Here is a 22,915-nt window from a genome sequence, read left to right as displayed (position 1 = left end):
TATCTAAGAGCTACTCAGTTGTGTGTACCTGGACTAAAGACAAAATAACAAGAGAAATAGTTATACAATTGTCAAAAGCATCCAATAGGTAAGCTAAATTATTGATTTTAAAAAATACCAAGCTTGGGAATTCAAATTTCGTCAACCTTACTAACATGCATCATTACGCAAAAATGTTTAAAACTACAACTTACCCAACACGCAGTACAAACACATAATCAGCCGAATCTCCCTGTAAATTCTCAATTAGTATAGACAGAACCCTCTTAATTTAAGCAGCATGCACTAATTCACGGGCAAAATTAACGATTTAAAGTCTTAAATTACATTGTTAAAAATATGGGGGGTATCAAGAGCCATTTACCACTCAGCACTTTCAAAGATTGTCTACAGTAACAATTTCCTGGCTGACGGTTCATTCCTGTCTCCCAGCAGGTACCAATCACATTGCCAATATCGCCCTACGATGACAAAAGGCCAACTGTCCTCCAGACTTTTACAAAGCAATCTGCATATCAGTAAGGTAACAGATCTCAGTACTGAAAACACACCGAATGTTCTTATTTGGTCCGTCTTCTCCTCTCCCTATCCCTGCTTCTATCCTTATCATGATCATCCCTCTCTCTGCTTCCACTCTTTTCCCGGTGCCGGTCCTTTCCTCTTTCAATATCAAAATCATAACTTCTGTCCCTTTGCCTGTCTCGGTCCCTTTCTAAATCATGTTCTCTGTCCTTGTCTTTCCCAGATAATTTTGGTTGTGGACTACCACTTGGACTCCGGCTTCGGTGCCGTTTCCTTGAGACATCATGCCTATCCCTCCTCTCTGATGTTCTTCCTGCCATTATAAAATGATAAACAAAATTCTTCACATTAAGCGTGGAAAGATTGATGCAATATAACACTCACAAAGATATAATTTTCTCATTTTAATGACATTTTTTAAATAAATTAGTAGAATGCATGGAAAAGGTGAAAGGAAGGAAGAAAAAAACAGACGTATGAAAGCATGCATGACAAGGGTTATGACTAGATACATTGTGCACTACACTCCAAGCATCTGAACTAATGTGTAATGAAGTTATTCAAATTTTCACAATGTCATTAGGATGTCAGTAAATGAAAAACCAATTCCTTATGTACAACTTTCAAAAGAAAAACACAAATAGAAAGAACTTCTTACTATTGCCTTTACCATCTTCACCAGAATCTGATAATCCATATTCTGCTTGCAGCCGTTTTCGATGTGACTCAACTTTCTTGTCGATTTCCTCCAAATTTTTAATTCCCCTTTCTTCAAGAGACTCACGGTATTCAATTAAAGCAACCTCCAAGCGTCTTAGCTTTTGCCTGTCCATGGTAAGCTCCATAAGCAGACATATATAATATAAACCTTTTACTTTCTGTACTGTCCCCATCCCAAAAAAATATAATTATAGAAAATTATAACCACGATGAAATATAAAAAGAAAAGACAGAAAGAACAGGCAAATGTCAGTAAATGCAAGCTGAACAAAAAAGGCATTATCGGTATTCAGTCCAATAGGCAATCTACTACCAAAAGAATGAAAGAGAGAAATTAAGTCAAAACATATTTAAACCTTTGCTCTTCATTCATTCCACTGTCGGTGTGAGCTGGAAAACTTGTACCAGCTGCAGACTCTAATTCATCAGCTTTAATAAGGCCATCATCCACATTCTCACTACCAGAAGATGAGTAACTTAAGCCAAGATTTTTTCCACCTTTCCTTTGTTCATCATCACTCTCATCATCCTCCCGAGCCCATTTAGAGGCTGGCAGAACTGGATCACTCTTTTCCTTTTTTGTGAATGCCTTAAGTTCAGGTTGCGGAATAGGAAGTGTAGAGGCTAAAGATATGGAACTTCTACTCTGTGACTGCAAATCTTCATCCCCATATTGGTTCCACGCAGAAAGTCCTACTGGTTCAGACTCTGCACTTGTTTCTTGCCGATTACTTGAATACTTCCCAGAAGTCCCTTGGTTGTGGGCATATTTCAATTCATCATCTAGTTCATAACCTCTTTGTTTTTCTGCCTCCTCAAGGCTTAACAACCTTGCAACCATCATTTCTCTACCACCAACAAGTGACAATCCATTGTGTCGGCACCGTCTTTCCAGCTCAGCAAGAGGAAGACTCATTAGCTCCTTCATTGCAGCCCCTCGACCCATTGCCAATGCAGCATCTTGGTTGGTCCTGCCACCAACAACTATATCTTCAGAAGTGGTCTTCTGCTCAATCTCAGGTGCATCCCCGCATATGGAATGGAATGGAATTACACCAGAGTTCCCAGGTCGAAGAAAAGTAGCTCTTAAGCCATTCACATAACCATCTGAAAATAGAAACCAGTCTGCCCAAACTTGTAAAACTTTCAGCACTCGTTCCTGGAACATTTCAGACAATGATCACCTAACAGTAAGAAAGAAAACTAAGAAATTATATCACAACAATCTACTATTGCTCAGTCTACCTTTAGGGCTTCAGCAGTAATACGTCCCATTATGCTACGATACAAGTCATTAAAACTCTCCATTATGTCTGGTAATGTTGCTTCAAACTTGGTGCGATATGCTGATGCATTTCTTACAGGAGCACTACTATTATGAAGAATATCAGAGACAAGCATAAGCCTTGCAATTTTAGTTGGAATGGGGGTTTCTTTAAGTGTCAAGGATTCAGTCAAGACTTCAACTATCTGCAGTTAAGATTTAGAAATCATCAAGCATTCTCCAAAACATACAAAATGAAGGATAATTGAATAGTAAATGATAGCAAGAGAATGATAACAGACAATTCTGCATATTTTTTCTCTATGAAATCGGGTAATTTGTTTTACTCGTCAGATTAACTTAATTGTTATGGTAAATAATACATACATTCTAATATTATGCTAACTGAAAGGGCCATGTGTGCTTATTGTAGCATGGGCTGAGTACATTTTAGTAAAATACTATATTCATATAGCTCTTCAGCAATTCTCCAGCCCGACCCATGTCAACTATGGGTGTTTGGCTAAGCCTGAGCTAAATACTAAATCCAATACAGGAGAAAAACTAGAAGGAAAAGGAGAGACCAGCACAAATGCTAATATCATACTTTTGAATTTGGATCAATAACTTGCAAAGTTGCAGCAATTTCCAATTTTTTTCATGGGAAGTCATTAGTAATTTTCTGTTTGAAACTTTGGGTCTTTCTGTTTTTCACCAGCTTAGTAATAGGATTATACTAGTGGGTTGTTATTTTAGTAATAGTGATTGGTTACTTACAATGAAGAATACTTCCCTTATAAGAAATGAGCAGAGATCAATTCAAGATAAACTTGGTATCTTTTGTTATGTACAAAGTTGTCTGAATAGATTGATTATTTAGGTATGAGATAGCCCAGGCCTTGCCATCAGGTTGTCTAAGCCCAGTGCGAAGATTTGAGCAAGAGTTAGGTTTACTAAAAAATGGAATAGTAGATGCCATTAACGGATTGAGTAAGCAAATGGGCTAAAATGGATTAGCTGAAGATAATTTTGCTGACTTTAAACCAGCAATTTCAATTATACTGAGGGCATTTCAATAGCCAATGAGCAGAATAAATTTTCTACCTCGCCAGCTGCATCAGCATTATCTAAAGAAAACCCCATGGCCTCTTTTATCTGGCTCCTCTCTAATGTTAAAGCACGCAGCATATCCTCAAATTCATCCCTCTGTGCATCAGTCAGTGTTCTTTCAGGCTCAACACGCTACAACATTCAATCAAAACACAGAAAGTTATAAACATGTGAAGATCACGAGAGTGTTGTTGAGAAATAAATTCAACCTAATTGAAAATACAACAATAAAAGTACCCTGCTTCTTCCTCCAGCATGTGTGGAACCAGACTCCTTTTCATGTTCAGGACTTTTTGATATTGGTAATGAGGGAGGAATCCATCTGCAGAAAGAAAATTATATTTGTCTAGGTTACACTTTATTACTAATGACCCATTCAATCCATACACAACATTGGCAAACAAAACAATCCACCAATGTTCTTCTTTCTTTTCTATTTTACAATAATCAAAAACATAATACAAGGGGAAAAAATAATTAGTGTACCTCCCACTACCCGTTATCATGATAAAAGGTTCAGTCCTCCATCTTTGAAGGGTATCACCCTGCATTACAGGCAAACAACACATAATGTCACCCTCCAAAACCTCCTATTTCACACTGTTATGTTAAAGAAACTTTTTTGCTTTTATGGATTCTTCAATGCTAATATATTGCCAGTACTTAAGCATTTTGTTTAGTCAACACATTCACAAAAAGTAAATTGTTGTACCTGTGCAAATGAGTAGAGTCTCCAGACATAGTACGTATGTTCCTTTGAGCCAAGGACAAACAAGAAGTTGAAAAGAGGATTGCCACGACCCCTCTCCATAATAGCTTGTTCAAAAGCACATCCTCCATCCAGGACATACAAAGCCATTGTATCAATTACATGCCTCAAATGTTCATCCTCAGGAGGTGAAACCATTATATCAGGAACATTAGGAGTTAGAACCTACAATGAATTATAGCAGGAATATTAGGAGAAAGAACCATTACATCAAAAACATTAGGAATGTGAACCAAGAAGTAATTCTACATCTAGTTTTTTTTTTTTTTTGTATCTTTTTTATATATGTTACTACCATCTGTTTTTGGACACAAGAAAATGAATTATTTAGAAAGATACAAAAGTTAAGGAAAAGTAACACTTGCGGAGAAAAAGAGAACAAAATAAAGATAAAAAACCATGCAACACATCAAGTCAGTCACATTAAAGATATAACAAAAACAATCCTCTAAATTGATAATCAGAAGACTATAAAGAAACTAAAAAGATTAAAATGCTACTCTGTCCAAAATTAACTCAAGATTATTGGCCAGAGAATTTTTTAGCATTTCTATCCAACCATATAAACTAAAGTATCCAAAAATGAGCAATATCAAAGCTTTTTGGTGGTTCAGGTCTTGGAAACTTGGTTCCTACTACCTGGTACTAATAATATTTATCCCTAGAGACAAAAAGATAATACTTTATATGATAAATAGAAAGATACACTACACATACATCTTTCTGTTGAGTTTGTAGACAGAACTAGAAAAGATAAAGTCTGTTGTAATTGATCAATTGAATAACACAGCAAATAAGTGTTTCACCCGAGTCAGAGAACTGCTATCGTATACAATACTCACAGTTTCCAAAAAAGTAGATGCATCAAATGAGTGTTTCGCAAACAATTAGAATTTCAATAATGATTTCAGCTTGTATCACCGCATGACACTACAATATATAATAAATATAAAATATTTAAGACAATCTAAAACTGAGAACTTACCAGCTCAGAATTCTGATTCGGCACGGATGTTAATGGTGGACCTGAAGGACCAGACAATATCACAGTACTACCCTGCAAATAAAAACAAGAAAATATTTTGTACTTCAAATGAGAAAGGGAAGTCTGGACAGTCAATAGGCAACCTTGAATTTGCAAGATAGTCTTGACATTTAATATGTTAAAAGTCGAAATAAATCATCAAGATTTATCCTTCCTAATATCTTATCATCTCACTTGGGGGCTCGAAAAACACAGCAGATAGCATGGCTAAGTTTCTTTCGCTTGATATTTTTAATTTTATTTTTTAGTGGTAAGAACACTCAGGAAGGGGGACATTCTAGTTTAGAAATTATTTGGACAATTGGAGTAATAATAATGACAGAACAAGTAAACACTTTGAAGTGGTTGCTCATATTAAATTAAATAATATTGAATGTACCGAGAAAAGATAGAGACAAGAAGAGGAAACTGTATTATTGCATTACTGAGTATTGAAAGATTACAAAGATGCTAAGCTAAGCCTTCCTTGTACAAGTATAAATAAACATCCTCACAGAAAGATATATATAACCATGAGGTGACAGTTGTGTCAGTTATAACTGCCTAACAGACAGCTATCAAAACAGAAAAAATAAATGAAACTGAAATTTGCTTATATTCTCCTACAAATAACCGCTTGAAAATGGTCAGTGTTCTATGAAATTCTTTATATTAGGGGTTTTTTTAGTCTTTAGCTTTTAAAAACTGCTTTATAAAATAATTTTCATAAACTACTATATATATAGGAGTAGGGGGAGCAGACGTCACAACACTGAGAAGATTAGCGAATAATGGAAAATAGAAAGCTTCCAAAACTGTTTAAAAAAATATTTTATTAGTTTTTAAAAATAAATTTTTCAAATATGACAACAGACCCTAACTCTTTTCTTTTTCATCAAGTTAACAGTAATACCTCCTTACTCCTGATGGCCATATGCCCTGGTGGAGGTGCAGGTAGTGCTTGCGATGGGAGGGCAACAGACCTTCCCCATCCAATTTTCAATTCATATTCATAAACCACAACTCCTGCACAAAAATATTCATCCTCAGTCATGGATTAACATATTTTTGAAACATAAACTCAATGAATATACATGCTATGCTACAATAGTTTGTGTTTTGATTTCAGACAAATAAACCAGACCTTGCATTTCATCTTTCGCTGCCTGTCCATCAGCTCTGTTCATGAAAGCTACAAAGCCACAGTTTCTCTGCCGTCTTCGCTCCTCCTCTGTCCTTGGCCACATAATCTTCACACTAGCAATAGGTCCAAATCTTCCAAAAGTACGGAGAAGAAAATTTTCATCAACCTACAATCATTAAACTGCAAGATAAGACTAACAGGTACTTATGATATAAAACAAAGGCCAATTATTGAGGGGACACTCAAACCTTGGGTGAGAGATTTCCAACATAAAGATTTGTAGTCTGAGGATCACCATCATCAAATGATCCTGGAAGTTTTCCACTAGGGTCAAAGTCATCAGGCAGCTCATCAAAGCGACTCGCCTGTTTTAAGGGGGAAAACTGTCAGTATAATATAACGGCTTAAAATTTAGTGTGAGAAATAAAATGAAATTATAGCATACAGATAACTATTTTCATCATTTAAATTATAAGTACATAGGGTGATTATCGTCATGCGTAAAAATCAAAATAGGCAAAAAGAAATCAAAGAATTAAGATAAAAATGAGATTGTATGATGCAATTCATCCTATACTTATTGTTGTGATCTAGGGGACCAGAAAATGAGAAAAAATCGAGAGAATTTAGAAGAGATATCGAAGTATACTGGTTTCATAGGTACAAAGTGAATCACTATGCATTTGGATTTGAGTATATATTTATATGAGGAATAGCATGGAAGAGGCTGTTACAACTGGATGAGTTAGCTAATAGATTATCTGTTATAACAGGGTGGTAACAGAACTAGGTAGTCAAGTAATGGATCATCTGTTGTGTTAGTTGGTAAAATGTTAGCTACAGACTAACACAGTGCTACCAAAGAAAACACATTCATGTACGGTGGCATTACAGTACAATATACAACTATTCCTTAATTTATGTGATATACAGTTGACATCCAAATGTGTTATTAACCTTTAGTCTCATCCAACAGCATTTCACAATTACTTCAATGAGAAATCTACATGCAATAAACATCATGCCCTATGTATTTAAAGAAAGAGAGATGAAAAATCCAACCACCAACTACATGAAACATGTGAACAGCGTCACTTACAGCAGAATGTTCTGCATGACGACCGTCACGCCAATGCTCACGTTCTTGATTTCGCCTCTCCCTCAGCTCTTGCTCATGCTTTAGCTCCTCCATAAAATGATCGATATTTCTTGACTTCCCTTTATCTTTCTCCTTAGGCTTTTCCTCCTCTTTCTACAAAGTTCAGCAAACAAGCATTATATCTGGATACATCAGAACTGGAAAGCAAAAACGTAGAGGTCAAAGCTTCAATTGAGATACAGACTTTCCTTTCAGATTCTTTCCCCTTGGTTGCCATTGGAGGTGGAATAAAAGATGGTACATACCTGCAAAAAAAATAAATGATAAACTTCTATCTTAATGGACTAAGTACACATTTGAACTAAATAAAAATATTGAGCATTATCAGATTCATCATCTTCAAACCACTCCAAACAGGTACTTCACACCTAATTAAACTTCAAGAATAACCACTGGATAATCCAGCAAAATCTTTCATTACACTCAGAGCCAACAAATCTAAGCAGCAAATTCAAATTACTGACATTGAACAAACATTTAATTCAAGAGAAAAAGCTTTTGTGTGAGCATAACACGTACACACAGACCAACACAAAAGCTACAATAAAGGAACCATGGGAAATGCCCCTTAACTCCACAAAGGATAACTTTTCCCCAACACCCATCAATCAAGTAGGGGAAACAATTGCCAATAATGACCTCTTGAAAGACTTAGTAAACATGTCAACCAATTGGTGGTCGACGCTCACAAAGTAAACAATGACAAAGCTAGTAGATATTTTCCGGACATGACTTTCTCTCTATAAAACTGACAATAATCTTCAATACGCTTAGTCCTTTCAAATCATATCTTCAACACTCCCCCCCCTCAAGTTGGAACATATGAATCATATATAGTCAAGCTTGTTAAAAATGGTCAAAGGAAATGACAATTACTAAAGAGAAAAAATGGGTAGTTGACACAACAGTTGCCAAAAAGCGAAAAAAGTTCAAAGAATACTACAGTTACTAGAAAGCAAAAATGGTCAAAGGAAATGAATCATATATAGTCAAGCTTGTGTCAAAGGAAATGACAAATACTAAAGAGAAAAAATGGGTAGTTGACACAGCGGTTGCCGAAAAGCGAAAAAGTTCAAAGAATACAACGGTTGTTAGAAAGCAAAAATGATCAAAGGAAACAACATTTGTCGTTAACCCAAAAATGCTCAGAGGACACAATAGCTGTTGGAAAGAAAAAAAAAATGCTCAGATAACAAAATGGCATCCAGAAAGCAAAAAAAAAACCCAAAAGGACACAGCAGCTGCCGAAAAGCAAAAAATGCTTAGACAAAATCATCGTTGTAGGGAAGCAAAAGTGCATTCTCTAGATGGAACGACGACTGTTGGAGAGCAAAAGAAGAAGCATTCCGAAAGAAAATAAATAAAATCACCCAAACACGTCAGCAATGAAAAATAATGTCAATTGATAAAGGCTCAAGAAAAAAAAAACACTAGAAAAACATTGGTAAAAACAATATTTGTTGAAAAACGTCAATCATAAATAGTACTTGTCGGAAAAATGTTGGCGATAAAGAGTAACGTTGGCCGGAAAAGGTGCATAATATGTATCACGAGACAAGCTCGTTAAAAAGGTCAAAGGACAAAAATGTCAGCGGTAAATAACATTTGCTTGAAAAACATTGACAATAAATAGTACACGCAGAAAAAACGTCAGCAAAAAATCGTACATGCAAGAAAAGAAAGGGTTGTCTGTAGACAGTATTTACAAGACAAACATCTGCAGTAAACCATACTTGCTGGGAAAACGTCGGTGGTAAATAGTACTTGATGCCAGTAAATAGTATTCACCAAAAAATATTGAGCAAAGAGTATTCACCAAAGAAAGCCATGTTGAAAGGATAGGTCACAAAAAGGGTCATCTGGAGGATGGTACCACTTTGGTACCATGTTGAGAGGAGAGAAACCAAAAAGAAATATAATGAATTTTATATGTTGTATACAAATGAGCATTCTTATTGACATTTTCCTATCAAATCTTATTTGTTAGAGATCTCACATCAACTATAGAGTCAATTTACAATAGATAAGTGGGGGCAATCCCAACCTTACAAGTCAGTTTTGTGAGGATGAGTTATGCTTAAACTCATTTTTTAATATGGTATTAGAGTATATCCTAGCAAGGTCTGATGGACCTATTGTACCACCCACTATCAGCCAACTATCGGACTACCCACAAATATCTAGTCCCACGCACGAGATATACATGTCTCGACGTGAGGAGGTGTGTTGGAGATCTCATATCAACTATTTATAGTATATAAATGAAAACAATGCTCACTTTATAAGTTATTTTATGTGGATGAGTTAGGCTTAAACTCACTTCTTAATAATAGTATATCTCTATATGTAATCAAATCATTTCTCTAACATAATCAAATCATCTCTATAACATAGTGTACTAAGTTGCCACTTAAAAAACACCCACCACTCAAATGCTAATTAAGAAAAGTTTCATCAAGCATCGTATACACCTAAAAGAATTTTCAACTAAAACAAAACTTCTCAATACACACGTACATGTATTCAGTTTTGGGTAAAAGAATAAACCCATTAAGATGAAGAGGAAAAGAACACAAGAATCGTGAGGAAGAGAATTATTATTAAAATAAACTAAAGAAACAAAACAACAAAGATACACAGAAAAATCAATGGAGCAAAAATTTCCCAAATGATATGTCATATTAAGGCAGTAGTTTGTACTGAAACGAAGATAAATGCCTAATCTTATCCCGAATCAAATGTGTTGTGCAGATCTAACACATGAAATATGCACTTCATCCAATCACTGTAATCAAAATCAATATTATTCATAAGATCATAGAATTTTATGACTTCTGCCACCATCATGAACAATATTGATCTTGATGTGTGACTCATTTTTAATGGGATTATAAGATCACATGGTCTGACCTGTAGGCTTGTCATGGATTAGCCAATCACACTGTGCAGCTAATAACTCACCTCAAAAAGGTTTGAACAGAACAACAACAGATCCACCTTTTATTTTCTGGACACTCATTCAACAAAAACAATAGAGCCCCCACTTATTCATGTTCACTTGTGTCCTATTTTCTTTCCCTACTCTTGTCATCTGTGTTTCTGAATTAAATTTCTTGGTTCAAATTATTTGCTAATGTTTGAGTTCAATATGGTTTTTTTTTGTTTTGTTTTGATGGTGTGCTTGTTCAATTGTTACTGCTATGCTATGTGTTTCTCCAAGAAGGCACTCTTATATTCAACTGGTGAAGTAGCCAATGGCAAGACATTACGTACAAAAGTAAACTTCGCCATATGGAAGTACCCATAGTAAAGGCCAAAAGGATATACTTAGCCACCAAGTGATTTGAATCAATCAATATTTCCATCTAATCAACCCTTCATTGTGTAAACCCAACAACAGTTGACGATTGTCTTGCAACAGGGGACAAGACCAGCTCCAAAGTGCCACTAACTTGTAAAGCAGCCATTTTGTCCAACATCGCCTACTACCAGCAAGGATCAAATATGGATTCACTTGTAGACTTGGGAATATGCAAAATTTCAAAGAGGAGATAAAGGAGATAATTGATTATAATGAAGATAATGGTAGGACTCTGAGAGAACCACATACTTTTGTTTAGGGCAAAGGAGAGATCATGTGTAGAAGATGTCAGTGAAGGGGCATTTGGAGCATAAGATGATGTTGAAAGGTCAATTCATGGAACCATCCAGGGAAGCCACAATATTCTGTTATAGGTAATTAGAGATAGAAAGCAACAACAATAACCAAAGTAGGAACCAACATGGGGAACATCCAAAGGGACATCATTAATAGCAACTCAAAAACGGATGAGACTCATATCAAATGACATCAGCAGAAATAAAGATACCATTTTGAGTTAGAGAAAAAAAACCCACAATATCCTTTATGGACATGAGAGTTACCAAGAAAAACACATGTAAGAGACCTACCAAACAATTTATCTATATCTATCATGAACAAAAACAGGTAGAATCAAAGACACGGTGGAATATGGTAAAAGTCCTGCTGCTAATGTGAACTGGATTCACTAGAAAAGGGTTGCCACATGGGGATGATAATGATAGTGGCACATGCAACAATGTTTAGCAACACAGTTAAGGATGTGGCGAATACTACAAAAGAACATGGTGATGGGGTATTGCTCACCTTATTCCTCACAAATATTGCGCAAAAAATAGAATAAGGGATTGAAGAGAACCCCCCTAGCCAACTAATACAATATAGAAGTGATTACTAGAATTGTGTGCATTGGGCCACATAAGATTCTTTTCTTTATAAAGATACAAAATAGGGAAAGAAAGAAATATAAAACTTCATCTTAAAATTACAGCTAAACAAAAAAAAAATCTATTTACATATAATCATATCTTTAACGATTGCTTTTACTAATTAAGCAAGATGGTAGACCTATAAAATAAACACACGCATTCATAAACCATAAAACTCTTGTTTGGCTTCTACATAGATAATAAAGATTGCTTGAGGTAAGTGTGAATCAATATCGAAAATTTCCAGTGTAACCACCATATACACAAGGAAAATAGTGAGGTGTCAAATCTACAAGGGAAATTATGCTAAAGGTGGGAGAGGGAGGGGAAGGAAAAGCAAATATCAAAGCCCTTAGGGAAATAGGTAAGAAGAGCCTTGAAGTTCTAAAGCTTTTTTATAAGAATTCAAGCACTTAGGGGGAACCAAGCTCTTAAATACACCCTAAAGACAAAATAGATGGTGGACAAAATAGTAGAATATTTCATTCTCTAAGATGGTGAATAAAATAGAATTGTCTACCACTCTAGTTCAAAGACATGTTCCTGATTCTTAGAAAGTGAACTTTAAGTCCAACTCATACAAAACTTGTTTGTAAAGTGGGATTTGCATCCACTTATATACTATAATTTAATCTTATTTCTAGTTGATGTTGGATGTCCAAGACACGCACACCCCTCATGTTGAAGACTGAACATCTCAAGTATTGGATTAAATATTTGTAGGTGGTCTGATAATGGCTCAATAGTGGGTAGCACGATAAGTCCAACAAATCTCATTAGGATAGGCTTTGATACCATCTTAGAAAAAGAATTTTAAATCTAACTTAACCGTACAAACCAAGCTTGTAAGGTGAGGTTTATACTCACTTATACACTATAATTTGACATTATCTCTAGTTGACATAGAATCTCACACATTAATGATAGAATCACCATGATCAATTGGAGAGCCACTCAGTCATGTAAAAAAAAAATCATGGTTGGCTATAGTCTTAAAAAATAAAACGTGTATGTGAGTACCACAGCCACACACTTCTCTCTCTAATTTTCCCACATTATGACCAGCCAGGAAAGACCAATATATATTCAGCAGAATGTTAATAGTGAGACTCTAATACAAATAGATATTGCAGAAACTATTTTTTTTCATATAATGTTATTTTGCTCCATTAATCCCCATTGGCAACTAGGTTTTGAAGTGTCCTTGATTTTATCAATGAGGTGCTAAAGCCACACCTCACCAAAACCAAAAAGGTCCACCAAAGGAATCAACCAAACAAGGGTACAGTCAAGCAATAACACACAGTACCCTTCAAATATCTCACCTCAACAGCTTTACACATTAATGTACCAATACAAAATCATAACATACACCATTTAAGAAAAACTACAAAACAACTCTTTATTGTAAGGAAATGAAATGAAACTGCAAACAAGATCAACCATTCCACTTCATGACTAAGTAATCATAACTCAAAAGTTCCTTAACAAATTACAAGAAAGTTGCTTGAATATTTTCATGGATAATGATTTATCTACTATAATATTATTTCCAATTTTCATCAGATGTCCATGAAGGATGCAATGCAAGAATACTGATTTATTATGCCTTGACTGGGATATACTTTGGCACGTTTGCCTTAAACAATTAAAAATACAATCATCTAAATTACACAAAATTTAATTGGGCAATTAAAGATGTCTCCATAAGCACAGAACAGCTATATTCTATACTTCTCTGTTTGCACATACAACTTCTAATTTGTATATTATCAGATCCAGAATTAGCTTTTGTTTTAGATTTATAAAATGAGATGACATTCAGTGCATAAGAATCAAGCATCTTGAGTTATATATCCAAACAAATGCTTCTTCTATGCAAACAGAACAAGCCAAAATTAGGAGAGTTGGAAATACTATAGCTCATCCCTAAAATACCAGAATTATACAACAAACCCCTCCCCTCAAATGTTAATCATGTGATCAAATTATTAAATGTTACAAAAAACATGCATCATCAAAAAAACTAAATTAAAATATTCAATTCGTTATGCCTATAAGTACAACCTAAATAAAGCTATACCTTAATAACATGTATTTTCCCTACTTATTGATGCCTAATTAAAGAGCACAGAAACTTGGTCAATCAAAAGCATTTATTTACCTACTTCCCTTCTTTGGAACAGATACCCCATCTTTGGACTTTTCACCTGTCATCCGCGAGGGAATAAAAAAGGTCCATACTTTTATTAACATTATATTATACAAAATAATAGAAAAAACTATGTATATCCAGAACATAAAGAAACATACAGGAACGTTACTTCTAAGAGATGAGGCAAAAGGAATATAAACAAAGAGGGGCAAGAAATACAGAATTCATGATTTATACTAACCCTCAGAATCATCTTTAAATCTATCATTAGGATTAATTGTGCCTCCTCGAACAAAAGTTTTTGACCCCGGTGTAGTGTCTCCTTGAAATGACTCTACAAACTCAGCGTACAAGCGAGCAGTCTCATCCTCCGCCCTCTGCATGAGACAAATTCCAAAATGATAAATAGGAATGGCTTTGCCAAATTCAAGCAAGAACTAACTAATTTGGCCATATCAACCCTACCTTCTTCTTTGCCTCCTCTTCTTCTCTATGCTTCTGGAATGGCGTTTTCTTCCGTGTGATGGAGAATGAACTCATGTTTGCATCAGACTGCAAAAAAAACAATAAAACTACTTCATATCCTCAAGTCAGGCATTCATTCCCCCATAAATTACACATTCTGAAACTATCCTCAAGTCTTTACTCCACCATTACTCATATTCTCAAAAGCAATCTCAAGTTTCAATTTCAATTTCAACTCCACATCCAGTCCACCAAAAAAAAAATCCATCACACAACGCAGAGAGAACATATGAAAAACAAATCCCCATCAACCTGCACTCCAACCTATCGAATTCACTCTATCCACAAAACCCGAGAAACACCAAAGTCACAAATGAAAAACAATCGGAAAATGCAGAGCCCAACTTCTCAACTCAGCCACCAAAACTAACAGTAATAACCCAATACACTCTCAGTCTAATCTAAAATAACGTAATAGCAACATTACCACACTAAACTCCGCCTCAAAAAGCTTCAAACAACACGAAACATGAAAGTGCAGAGGAAATCGAAGCGTCCTTCCGAAGAAGAGAGTGAGGAGCAGCTAAAAGAGGAAATCCAACCTCATACAATACGAGTCCTCTTCCCAATCCCAATTGAGAAAATTAAAAAACGGTGAGTTGAGTGAAGAACAAATACATCACCTCATAGTATCACATAATCATGATTATGAACAGAACGAAAAGAAGGTAATCGAATTGGAACCCCAGTTTTGGGGTTTGATTGTGTATGAAGGAGCGAAGGGAGCGAGAGAAGCAGAGAATAGAGAAAAAGCGAAAACCTAAACTGAACAGAACTTACCTGGCTTTGGTGTTCACTCCTTCTTCCTCTGAGTAGAAACGAAACGAGGCGCAGTAACAGTGATACAAGGGCACGCGACAGAGAAGGGTATTGCTGTATTGTTTTCTTTTCCGATTAACTCAACGAAATAACAAAACTATCCGATTGCATTATTATATTTTTACAAAAAAAAAAAAATCACTATTTTTTATCAAAATAAATTTAATATATTTTTATAGATTAGGTTGGTTTAGTCTAAGTTATTATAAGAAAATATTTTAAACATTTTAAATTATCTATTTCATATAACTTTTTATTTTTTTGTTAATGAAATGTAGTATAGTTACTATTTGACACATCATTGCATTTAGTCTCTAATTTTCTTAATTAATTGAAAAGTTTGTGAGTTCTTATCAATAATATTTTATAGTCTAGTGCTTAAAACTCTATTCTTTCTTTATATTCTTCCATTTTAAACTTGTGATACTTTCTAATACATTTTAAGGTAAAAGAAGTAATACATTTATGAATATTTCAATGGAACATTAATTATCATTTGTTTTATTCGAATTTAAAGTGGAAAAATATATAATTAATTTAATTTGCACTAGACACTAGACTTTATTCCATAAATATTTTTAAATGTTGAGCCCTTCTCTTACAAGTTTTTAAACGATAATTATTTTTATAAAAAAATAAAATACTTTATAAAAGAAATGTGGTTTGGATGAAAAAGTAAAAATAAATTAAAAATTTATGAACCCATAAGATTAAATTTAACTCACTATATAAAACTATAAAATTTTAATTTTCATTGAAAAATATAAAGGATGTGTTTGCCCAACAACATGTAAGAGAAACTATGATGCATTAAAGGATATGTTTGTCCAACAATTTTGTGTTTCATTCAATTATATTTCTCCAAATTGTTCACATTATAGTATGTCTATTTCTTCAAAACATATGATGAAGCCATCAAAATTCCTAAATTGTTCAAAGTTATGGAAGACGGAATTGAAGTTTTGAAAATCAACAAAACTTGGTACATGATAGATTTGCCTGTAGAAAAAAGTCTCATTGGATGCAAGTGAGTTTACAATATCAAATACAAAGCAAATGGTGACATTGAATGATACAAAACTCGTCTCATCACCAAATGATATGCACAGCTTGAAAGAATTGATTACCTAGTTGCAACAAAGAATTGCAACTAGAGCAAATGGATGCCAACAATACTTTCTTCCTTATCGCCAAAAATCACCATCGTTTGTTTATTATTAGTTCTAGTTGCAACAAAGAATTGGCACCTAGAGTAAATGGATGCCAACAATACTTTCTTACATGGTGATTTAAATGAAGAAGTGTGCATAACTTTACCTTAAGGATTAAATTCCAACAAATCTAATCAAGTTTATCATCTTACAAAGTCTTTATAGGGCTTGAAACAAGCCAATAGACAATGCTTTGCAAAACTCACCTCACTTTTGCATAATGTTGAGTTCACACAGTCATCGTCTGACCACTATTTATTTGTCAAGAGGACTAACAAATCTATGACAATGTTACTTGTATATGTTAATGATATTATTCTTCCAGGTGATAATTTAGATGACATAAAAGTTGTTAAAGGTCTCTTAAACAAACAAAGTCTTTAGAATAAAGGATCTTGGCAATTTGAAATTCTTCTTAGGATTGGAAATAACATGAACAACCAAAGGAATGCATCTTTGTTAACAAAATACTCTCTTTGATATCCTTACTGATTATAGGATGCTTGCTACCAAGCCTTATTGTACTCCCATAACAAAAGATACAAAACACATGTACAAGCAAAAAATTGAATTTATGAAGCCAATTCATATCAAAGACTCATTGGACGCTTGTTTTATTTAAAAAGCATCATATTTGATATAACATGTTATTCAATCCATAAACCAATTTATGCAGTCACCATTCATTCATCGTCATCGTGCAACTTATCGTGTGTAAGATACAATAAAGCTTCACCTTAGCATTTTATTTCCTTTTGATTCTACCATTCAATTAAAGGTCTTTAGTGTTTTTGATCCGGCCTCTTCTCCCAACACACGAGACGTTCAATCATTGTATATTGTATCTACTTAGGATCAACCTTAATTTAATGGAAATCCAAAAAAACAGACATTTATCTTCAAAAGTTGAGTGCATAACACTTGCCTTAACCACATGCAAAATACAATGTCTGACTTATTTTCTTTGTGATCTTTATATAGTTGGAAACTCTTCAGTAACTCTTTACTCTGACAACCAAGTTGTAAGGCATATTGCTTTAAATCAAAGTTTTCGTGAATGGAAAAAACACATCAACACAAATTCTCATGCTATTCAAGAAAAATTTCAAGCCAAATTATTCCACCTTCTTTCGATAAGCACCGACAAGCAATATGCTCACATCTTCACCAAAGCACTCGACCATGGGAGATTCAACACTATTGTTTCCAAACTTAAATTCATGAATATTCATCCCCTACCTTAAAAGAGGTTGTTAAAGTTTTTGTTAAATAGTCTAGTAGGATGGACCGCCTAGTACATATTAGACGATCTAGTAGGTTGGGTCGTCTAATATGTTGTAGGTTATAAGAGGTTCATTGGATTATTTGTCTCGATGGACTTGGGCCAACTTATCTTCTTTTACGGTTTTTTTTTCTTAGTTATTTATTCTCTCTTTACTTGTATTCATGTATATAGAAATAATAATAGTTTTGTGTTTTCATTATTCACAGTCTTTTCTTTCCTTGTATTTGTCTTCTTCCTTATGCGTCCACCATGTCTCAATAATCCTTGAAGGTTAATCAATGATCCAATATCTTTGTTTTGTGTCTACCATATCTCAATAATCCTTAAAGATCGAATAATGATCCAAGAGTGGAAAATGTTACTAACTCAACACCTTAATTTCCTACATGCCACTAATTTCATGGATTCCCCATTCATATTGAAACGTAAAAAATACATTTATGAAAGTCCATTTTAGACTGAATGAGAAGTGACCCAATAAATTAATGGAGGACAATTGCTTCCTATACTTTCTTAGTGTCTTCACCTATTTCCCATTTTCGATCATACAATCCAAAACATATTAAAATGTTTTCCAAACATACATTTTAAAAATATTTTGAAAAAATATATTTTAAAATGAAAATTCTGAAATAGTTTTAAAAATGTATATTCAGAATTAATTTTAATTATTTCAAATTATTCATATGTCGTAATTTTAATTATTCAGAAGGCATAAAAAGTCTCACAGTTGTCTAATTTAGTATCTTCCAAATGGTTTATATAGTAAGATAGTTTATATACCTTGAAAGATGTTGACAACCTTGTTCATGTTCTTAGAATGCAGTACATATTTTGGCATGTTATTTCCAAAAAAATTAAAATTGAAACTTTGGGGAAATATGCTGTTAACCAAAGGATGATCATAGTTGAATAGGAAGAACAAATGAGAACTGGGAGAGAAAGAGAAAGCAGCAGCAGCAGCAACCAATACAATGACTATGGTAGGTAGCATTTAACATGTAAATTTGAATATTTCTTGAATTCGGCAACTCAGTTCTACACTTACTATTTACATAGTGAACTTCACGAAGTTTCAATAAAATTCAACATGTAGCAACTAGGCCTTTATTGCAAGGGAAAACTGGAAAAGCCCTTTTGCTTCTTTGGGCTGAAAAGGCAGTGAGATATATTTAGATGACATGATTTAGGCCTCTGCATTTTCCTCGTCCTCAAGTCCAACCCATCGCGTAAAAGCAAAAAGAAACTCCTTGAAGTTTACCATTCCATTTTTATCCCAATCCATTTCTTCTGCACATTTTGCAGAGAAAACAAAAACACTTATTAGTAAATAAAATACCACTTTAGGAAGAGAGAAAAGAGACAAGATTGCTTTTGGGTTGTGTAGGAGATGATAGTTTTTCATTTAGCAGTATGTAAACTAAAAACTGAGATACCAAGACATTCATACTTACATTTTAAAAAATAGTTCAATATTTCATGAAATACTCCCTATTAGAAACAAAATAATATAACAGGTAAATAGACAAACTCTCTGCAACAGAAAGAATTCATGTTAACTATCATGACCTGTGAGTTCCTTAAATGTACCCATCTGCTAATGTTTTCCAAGAAGTGTGTTATGATCTAGCTTGAAAACTAAATGTAATGGCTTTTCTTGTTTAAGAATGTTAAATTATATAGCAAAATACAAATATAACACACCCTGATGGAATGAGTATGCCTGTGTTTAAGCATGCTTGAATGTCCTTTTTTGAGTTTATATGCAAGTTATTTACACACAAAGGGAGAGGGAGAGACAAACTGACCAAATCTTTTCATGGCTATTCGTCCGGAAGAGCGCTCCCCTGATGTAGTTTCATTTATGGCTTGGACCATCTCGTTTTTGCTGACATAGCCATCCTTGTTCTTGTCTAAGAATACAAATGTATCAACCAAAGTCTCGAATGTTGCCTCCAGATTTGGCATCCCAACTTGTGATTTCTAGGGAAGTCATGGTAAACAATTTGAAGTGGCAGCTAAACATGGAAATTCAAGGCTTAATGTTATCAAACCAACCATGAAGGCCAGCATGAGCAAATTCTAGGCAGCCCTGAGGAAATGCATGAAAGAGAAAAGCAAGACCATAACAGAAAAAATGAATAAACATAAAGAACAGAATTGTTCATTAAGTGTAAAACATCAGGGGCACAAGCTGCAAAAAGACAATAACCCAGATTCAATTCTCAGTAGATAAACATATAAAACCCCAACTAATTCAAATATCAATCAGCACATAAGAGCAGGCTACTAGTTTCTCTTTCAAAATTGAATTCTTTAAGAACTTCTCCCTACATTAATAAATAGCTTCATATGGTAATGAAATTAATATAGCACAGATAATGTGTGCTAGGATACAGCGTGAGCAGCAGCTGGGTCATCCTTGAGAAGGTATACAAGGCAAAGAAGTACAATAAACTCACTGAACTCCATTCCCATATCATCATTAATATCACATGCTTCAAAAAGATCATTTATCTCCTCCTCAGTAAGAGGAATTTCCAGCTTACTGAAACTCTTTTTCAACTCCTCTTTTTCTATTGTCCCATTAGAATCTTCGTCTGTAAGAAAAGGTATAAACTCAGCTGTTAGGCATTGTAACAAATCCAAATGGCAATGAGTCAATTTGAAGCGTTTAAACATAGGATTAGCTGCAGTCTTTCATGACAGAGACATGATAAAAATGACTCCGACACACTCTGAAAAGAAATTTGTGGTATCTGCTTTCAGGGCCAAATAAATTGTTTGATAAAAAACACTGTAAATTTGAAGTGGAAACCTACCAAACTGCTCAAATATGGCTTTGCATTTTCTAAGGCTCTCGTCAATCTTAGGGAATTTCAAAATTATAGTGTTGAATGATTTCACAGAACTTCCATGAGATTCCCTCCGCTGCATTGCTTCCACCATTTTAGCCTCTATCTTGGTTTCTGGCATCCATCCCTTTTTTGGCGAGTCACTCTTCCCCAGTGTAGCTCCCATTGTCATTCAATCAACCAGAAATGCGCCTCTGGCAACTGACATGTAAGAATGAAAAATTCAGAACAAAAAGTGCAAAAACAAATTCTCTCTCACGGTCCCTATGCATACAATGTCTCAGTGTGATCACATCAAACGCCCACAAGTTATTTCACAAATCAGAATTATGGTTAGACCCTTTTCTCATCCTTTGATCTAAAAAGGAAAATTTCTTGAAATCAACACTTCCCTTCAAGCACATCACCAATTACTTAGGATCTTTCTTGAGTCCCAATTTGAAGCATCCCAAATTGTAACGAAACGAATTTTTAGCCCTCCCCACACCTTTTTATTGAGCAAGTTTCCAAGCCTCACATACTCTATCAAGTATCTTTGATCAGCATGCAAGATACTATTAGTCTAACAAATTACACACATCTTTTTTCTTTAGAGAGGGAAAGAGAGAATCAGTTTTGGACATGTTATTAGATTCGATTCTTTCAAGCATAAATACTATAATACATGCTTGATAGAGAATAAACTGAAAACTAATAGATTTAACCTACCAACACAACACCAGACTTAGATGTAAATAAAGAATTGAAGACATAATCTGATAATTGAGTAAAATATTCCATGGCCCTAGCGATTAGGATGGCTGATACGAAGGAATATTCGATGTGACCACAAATTGTAAAAGGAATAATAAGTAGAAACAAAATAAAGACATGCAGAAAAAAAAGAAGGAAAGTTAGTTGAAATGGAAGCAGAAAGTGTACCCTGAGACGAGGGAGAAGAAGGAGCAGGAGTTCCCAAGCTCCTGGGATTGAAAGTGAAGATTTTCAGGAGAAGCAGGGAGACCCAATAAGTGAAAGTGAAATTAGAAGGAAGAAGAAACGAAAGAGCTTTGTGGGTGTTGCAGAGAAGTGAGATGCATGAAGAGAGAAAGAGAGAGAGAAAGAAAGAAAGAAAAAAGAGACAAGAGAGGAAGATTGAATATAGAACAGGAAAATAAGGTTTTTGTTAACTGTTTCTGGTCCTTCATCATTCATGTGTCGTAGCCTCCTATGTTTCTGCTTCTCCCACCACGTATTCGCTCTTCTCGCATCATTTTATTTATTTATTTATTATTATTATTATTATTATTATATTATTTTTATTATTATTATTATATTATTTTTATTTTTATTATTATTATTATTATTATTATATTATTATTATTATTATTATTATTATTATTATTATTATTATTATTATATTGCTGAAACATGACGTGCTGACACTTGTATTTTGAATTAGACATCTTTTTCTCGTATTCAAGGGTCGTGTCTCGCATAACATGAAGATAGAATAATTATTATATTTTTTTTTTCTTTTTTTTACCAGTTTTATTTTTTTATTATACTATTTTACTTAAATGAGTTACACTTTAATATTTACATTAATTTCAAGTTTATATATTTTGTTTGAAAGATGAGTTTCTTGAAAGTGACTTTGAAGTAATCTTTAACACAGACATTACTTTCTAAAATAAAAAATACTCAAAAGTTGAAGATTAATATCATGTATAAGAAATAGTGAAGTGTAAAAGCAAGTGAGATAGCAATTAACTAATTAAAAAAACGTATTATATGTTTAAATTTCAATAGAAGATTAATAAAGAAAAAAAAATCTATTATAATTTTTAAATTAATTGAAATTTTGAATTAAGTTTTGCTTATAATTAGATCTAAAAAAAATGTCAAAGACACGTGGTTGAAAACTGAAAATTAAATTGCTGGTAAAATGTCCCTATCTTGAAGAATAGTTACTTACTTTTTTATGAACCAAACTTTATATTAAAAAAAATAAATATTAATGATATGAGTGGCAAATACCTACTCTTCTTATGTTTGAAAGTAATCATTGAAAATGATGTGAA

The 22,915-nt window shown here is 34.0% G+C and overlaps 2 protein-coding genes across 6 annotated transcripts; both read right to left on the bottom strand.

The window, feature by feature from the left end:
* Window positions 1–209: 209 nt before the first annotated feature.
* On the bottom strand, window positions 210–15,594 carry LOC137808576 (protein RRC1). 5 transcript variants are annotated; one of them, XM_090299842.1, is made up of 19 exons: window positions 15,463–15,586; window positions 15,110–15,243; window positions 14,623–14,709; window positions 14,399–14,534; window positions 14,167–14,212; window positions 7,897–7,957; window positions 7,653–7,805; window positions 6,802–6,918; window positions 6,554–6,719; window positions 6,323–6,435; window positions 5,371–5,442; window positions 4,329–4,550; window positions 4,103–4,161; window positions 3,854–3,938; window positions 3,611–3,748; window positions 2,488–2,712; window positions 1,599–2,401; window positions 1,181–1,347; window positions 210–835 (listed from the first exon to the last, which is right to left on the bottom strand). In XM_090299842.1, the coding sequence occupies exons 3-19, from the start codon at window positions 14,695–14,697 to the stop codon at window positions 561–563; spliced, it is 2,913 nt and encodes a 970-aa protein (XP_090155968.1). In that variant the 5' UTR covers window positions 14,698–14,709; window positions 15,110–15,243; window positions 15,463–15,586; the 3' UTR covers window positions 210–560. The 5 variants fall into 5 exon arrangements, with proteins under 5 accessions (XP_090155968.1, XP_068465853.2, XP_068465854.2 ...); XM_068609752.2 differs by lacking the exon at window positions 15,110–15,243 and having other exon boundaries at window positions 15,463–15,594; XM_068609753.2 differs by lacking the exon at window positions 15,110–15,243 and having other exon boundaries at window positions 1,193–1,347; window positions 15,463–15,594.
* A 3,343-nt stretch (window positions 15,595–18,937) lies between these two features.
* LOC137808577 (Calcium-binding EF-hand family protein) lies at window positions 18,938–22,093 on the bottom strand. Its single transcript, XM_068609756.2, has 5 exons — window positions 21,774–22,093; window positions 20,820–21,053; window positions 20,395–20,597; window positions 19,806–19,980; window positions 18,938–19,287 (listed from the first exon to the last, which is right to left on the bottom strand). The coding sequence occupies exons 2-5, from the start codon at window positions 21,022–21,024 to the stop codon at window positions 19,184–19,186; spliced, it is 687 nt and encodes a 228-aa protein (XP_068465857.2). The 5' UTR covers window positions 21,025–21,053; window positions 21,774–22,093; the 3' UTR covers window positions 18,938–19,183.
* Between the last annotated feature and the right edge of the window lie 822 nt (window positions 22,094–22,915).

The sequence above is a fragment of the Phaseolus vulgaris genome, chromosome 3 (assembly GCF_051622355.1).
Source record: "Phaseolus vulgaris cultivar YP4 chromosome 3, ASM5162235v1, whole genome shotgun sequence".
NCBI classification, from domain to species: Eukaryota; Viridiplantae; Streptophyta; class Magnoliopsida; order Fabales; family Fabaceae; genus Phaseolus; species Phaseolus vulgaris.
Note: the sequence above shows the minus strand (reverse complement) of the source record. Positions and strands in the feature narration are given on the sequence as shown.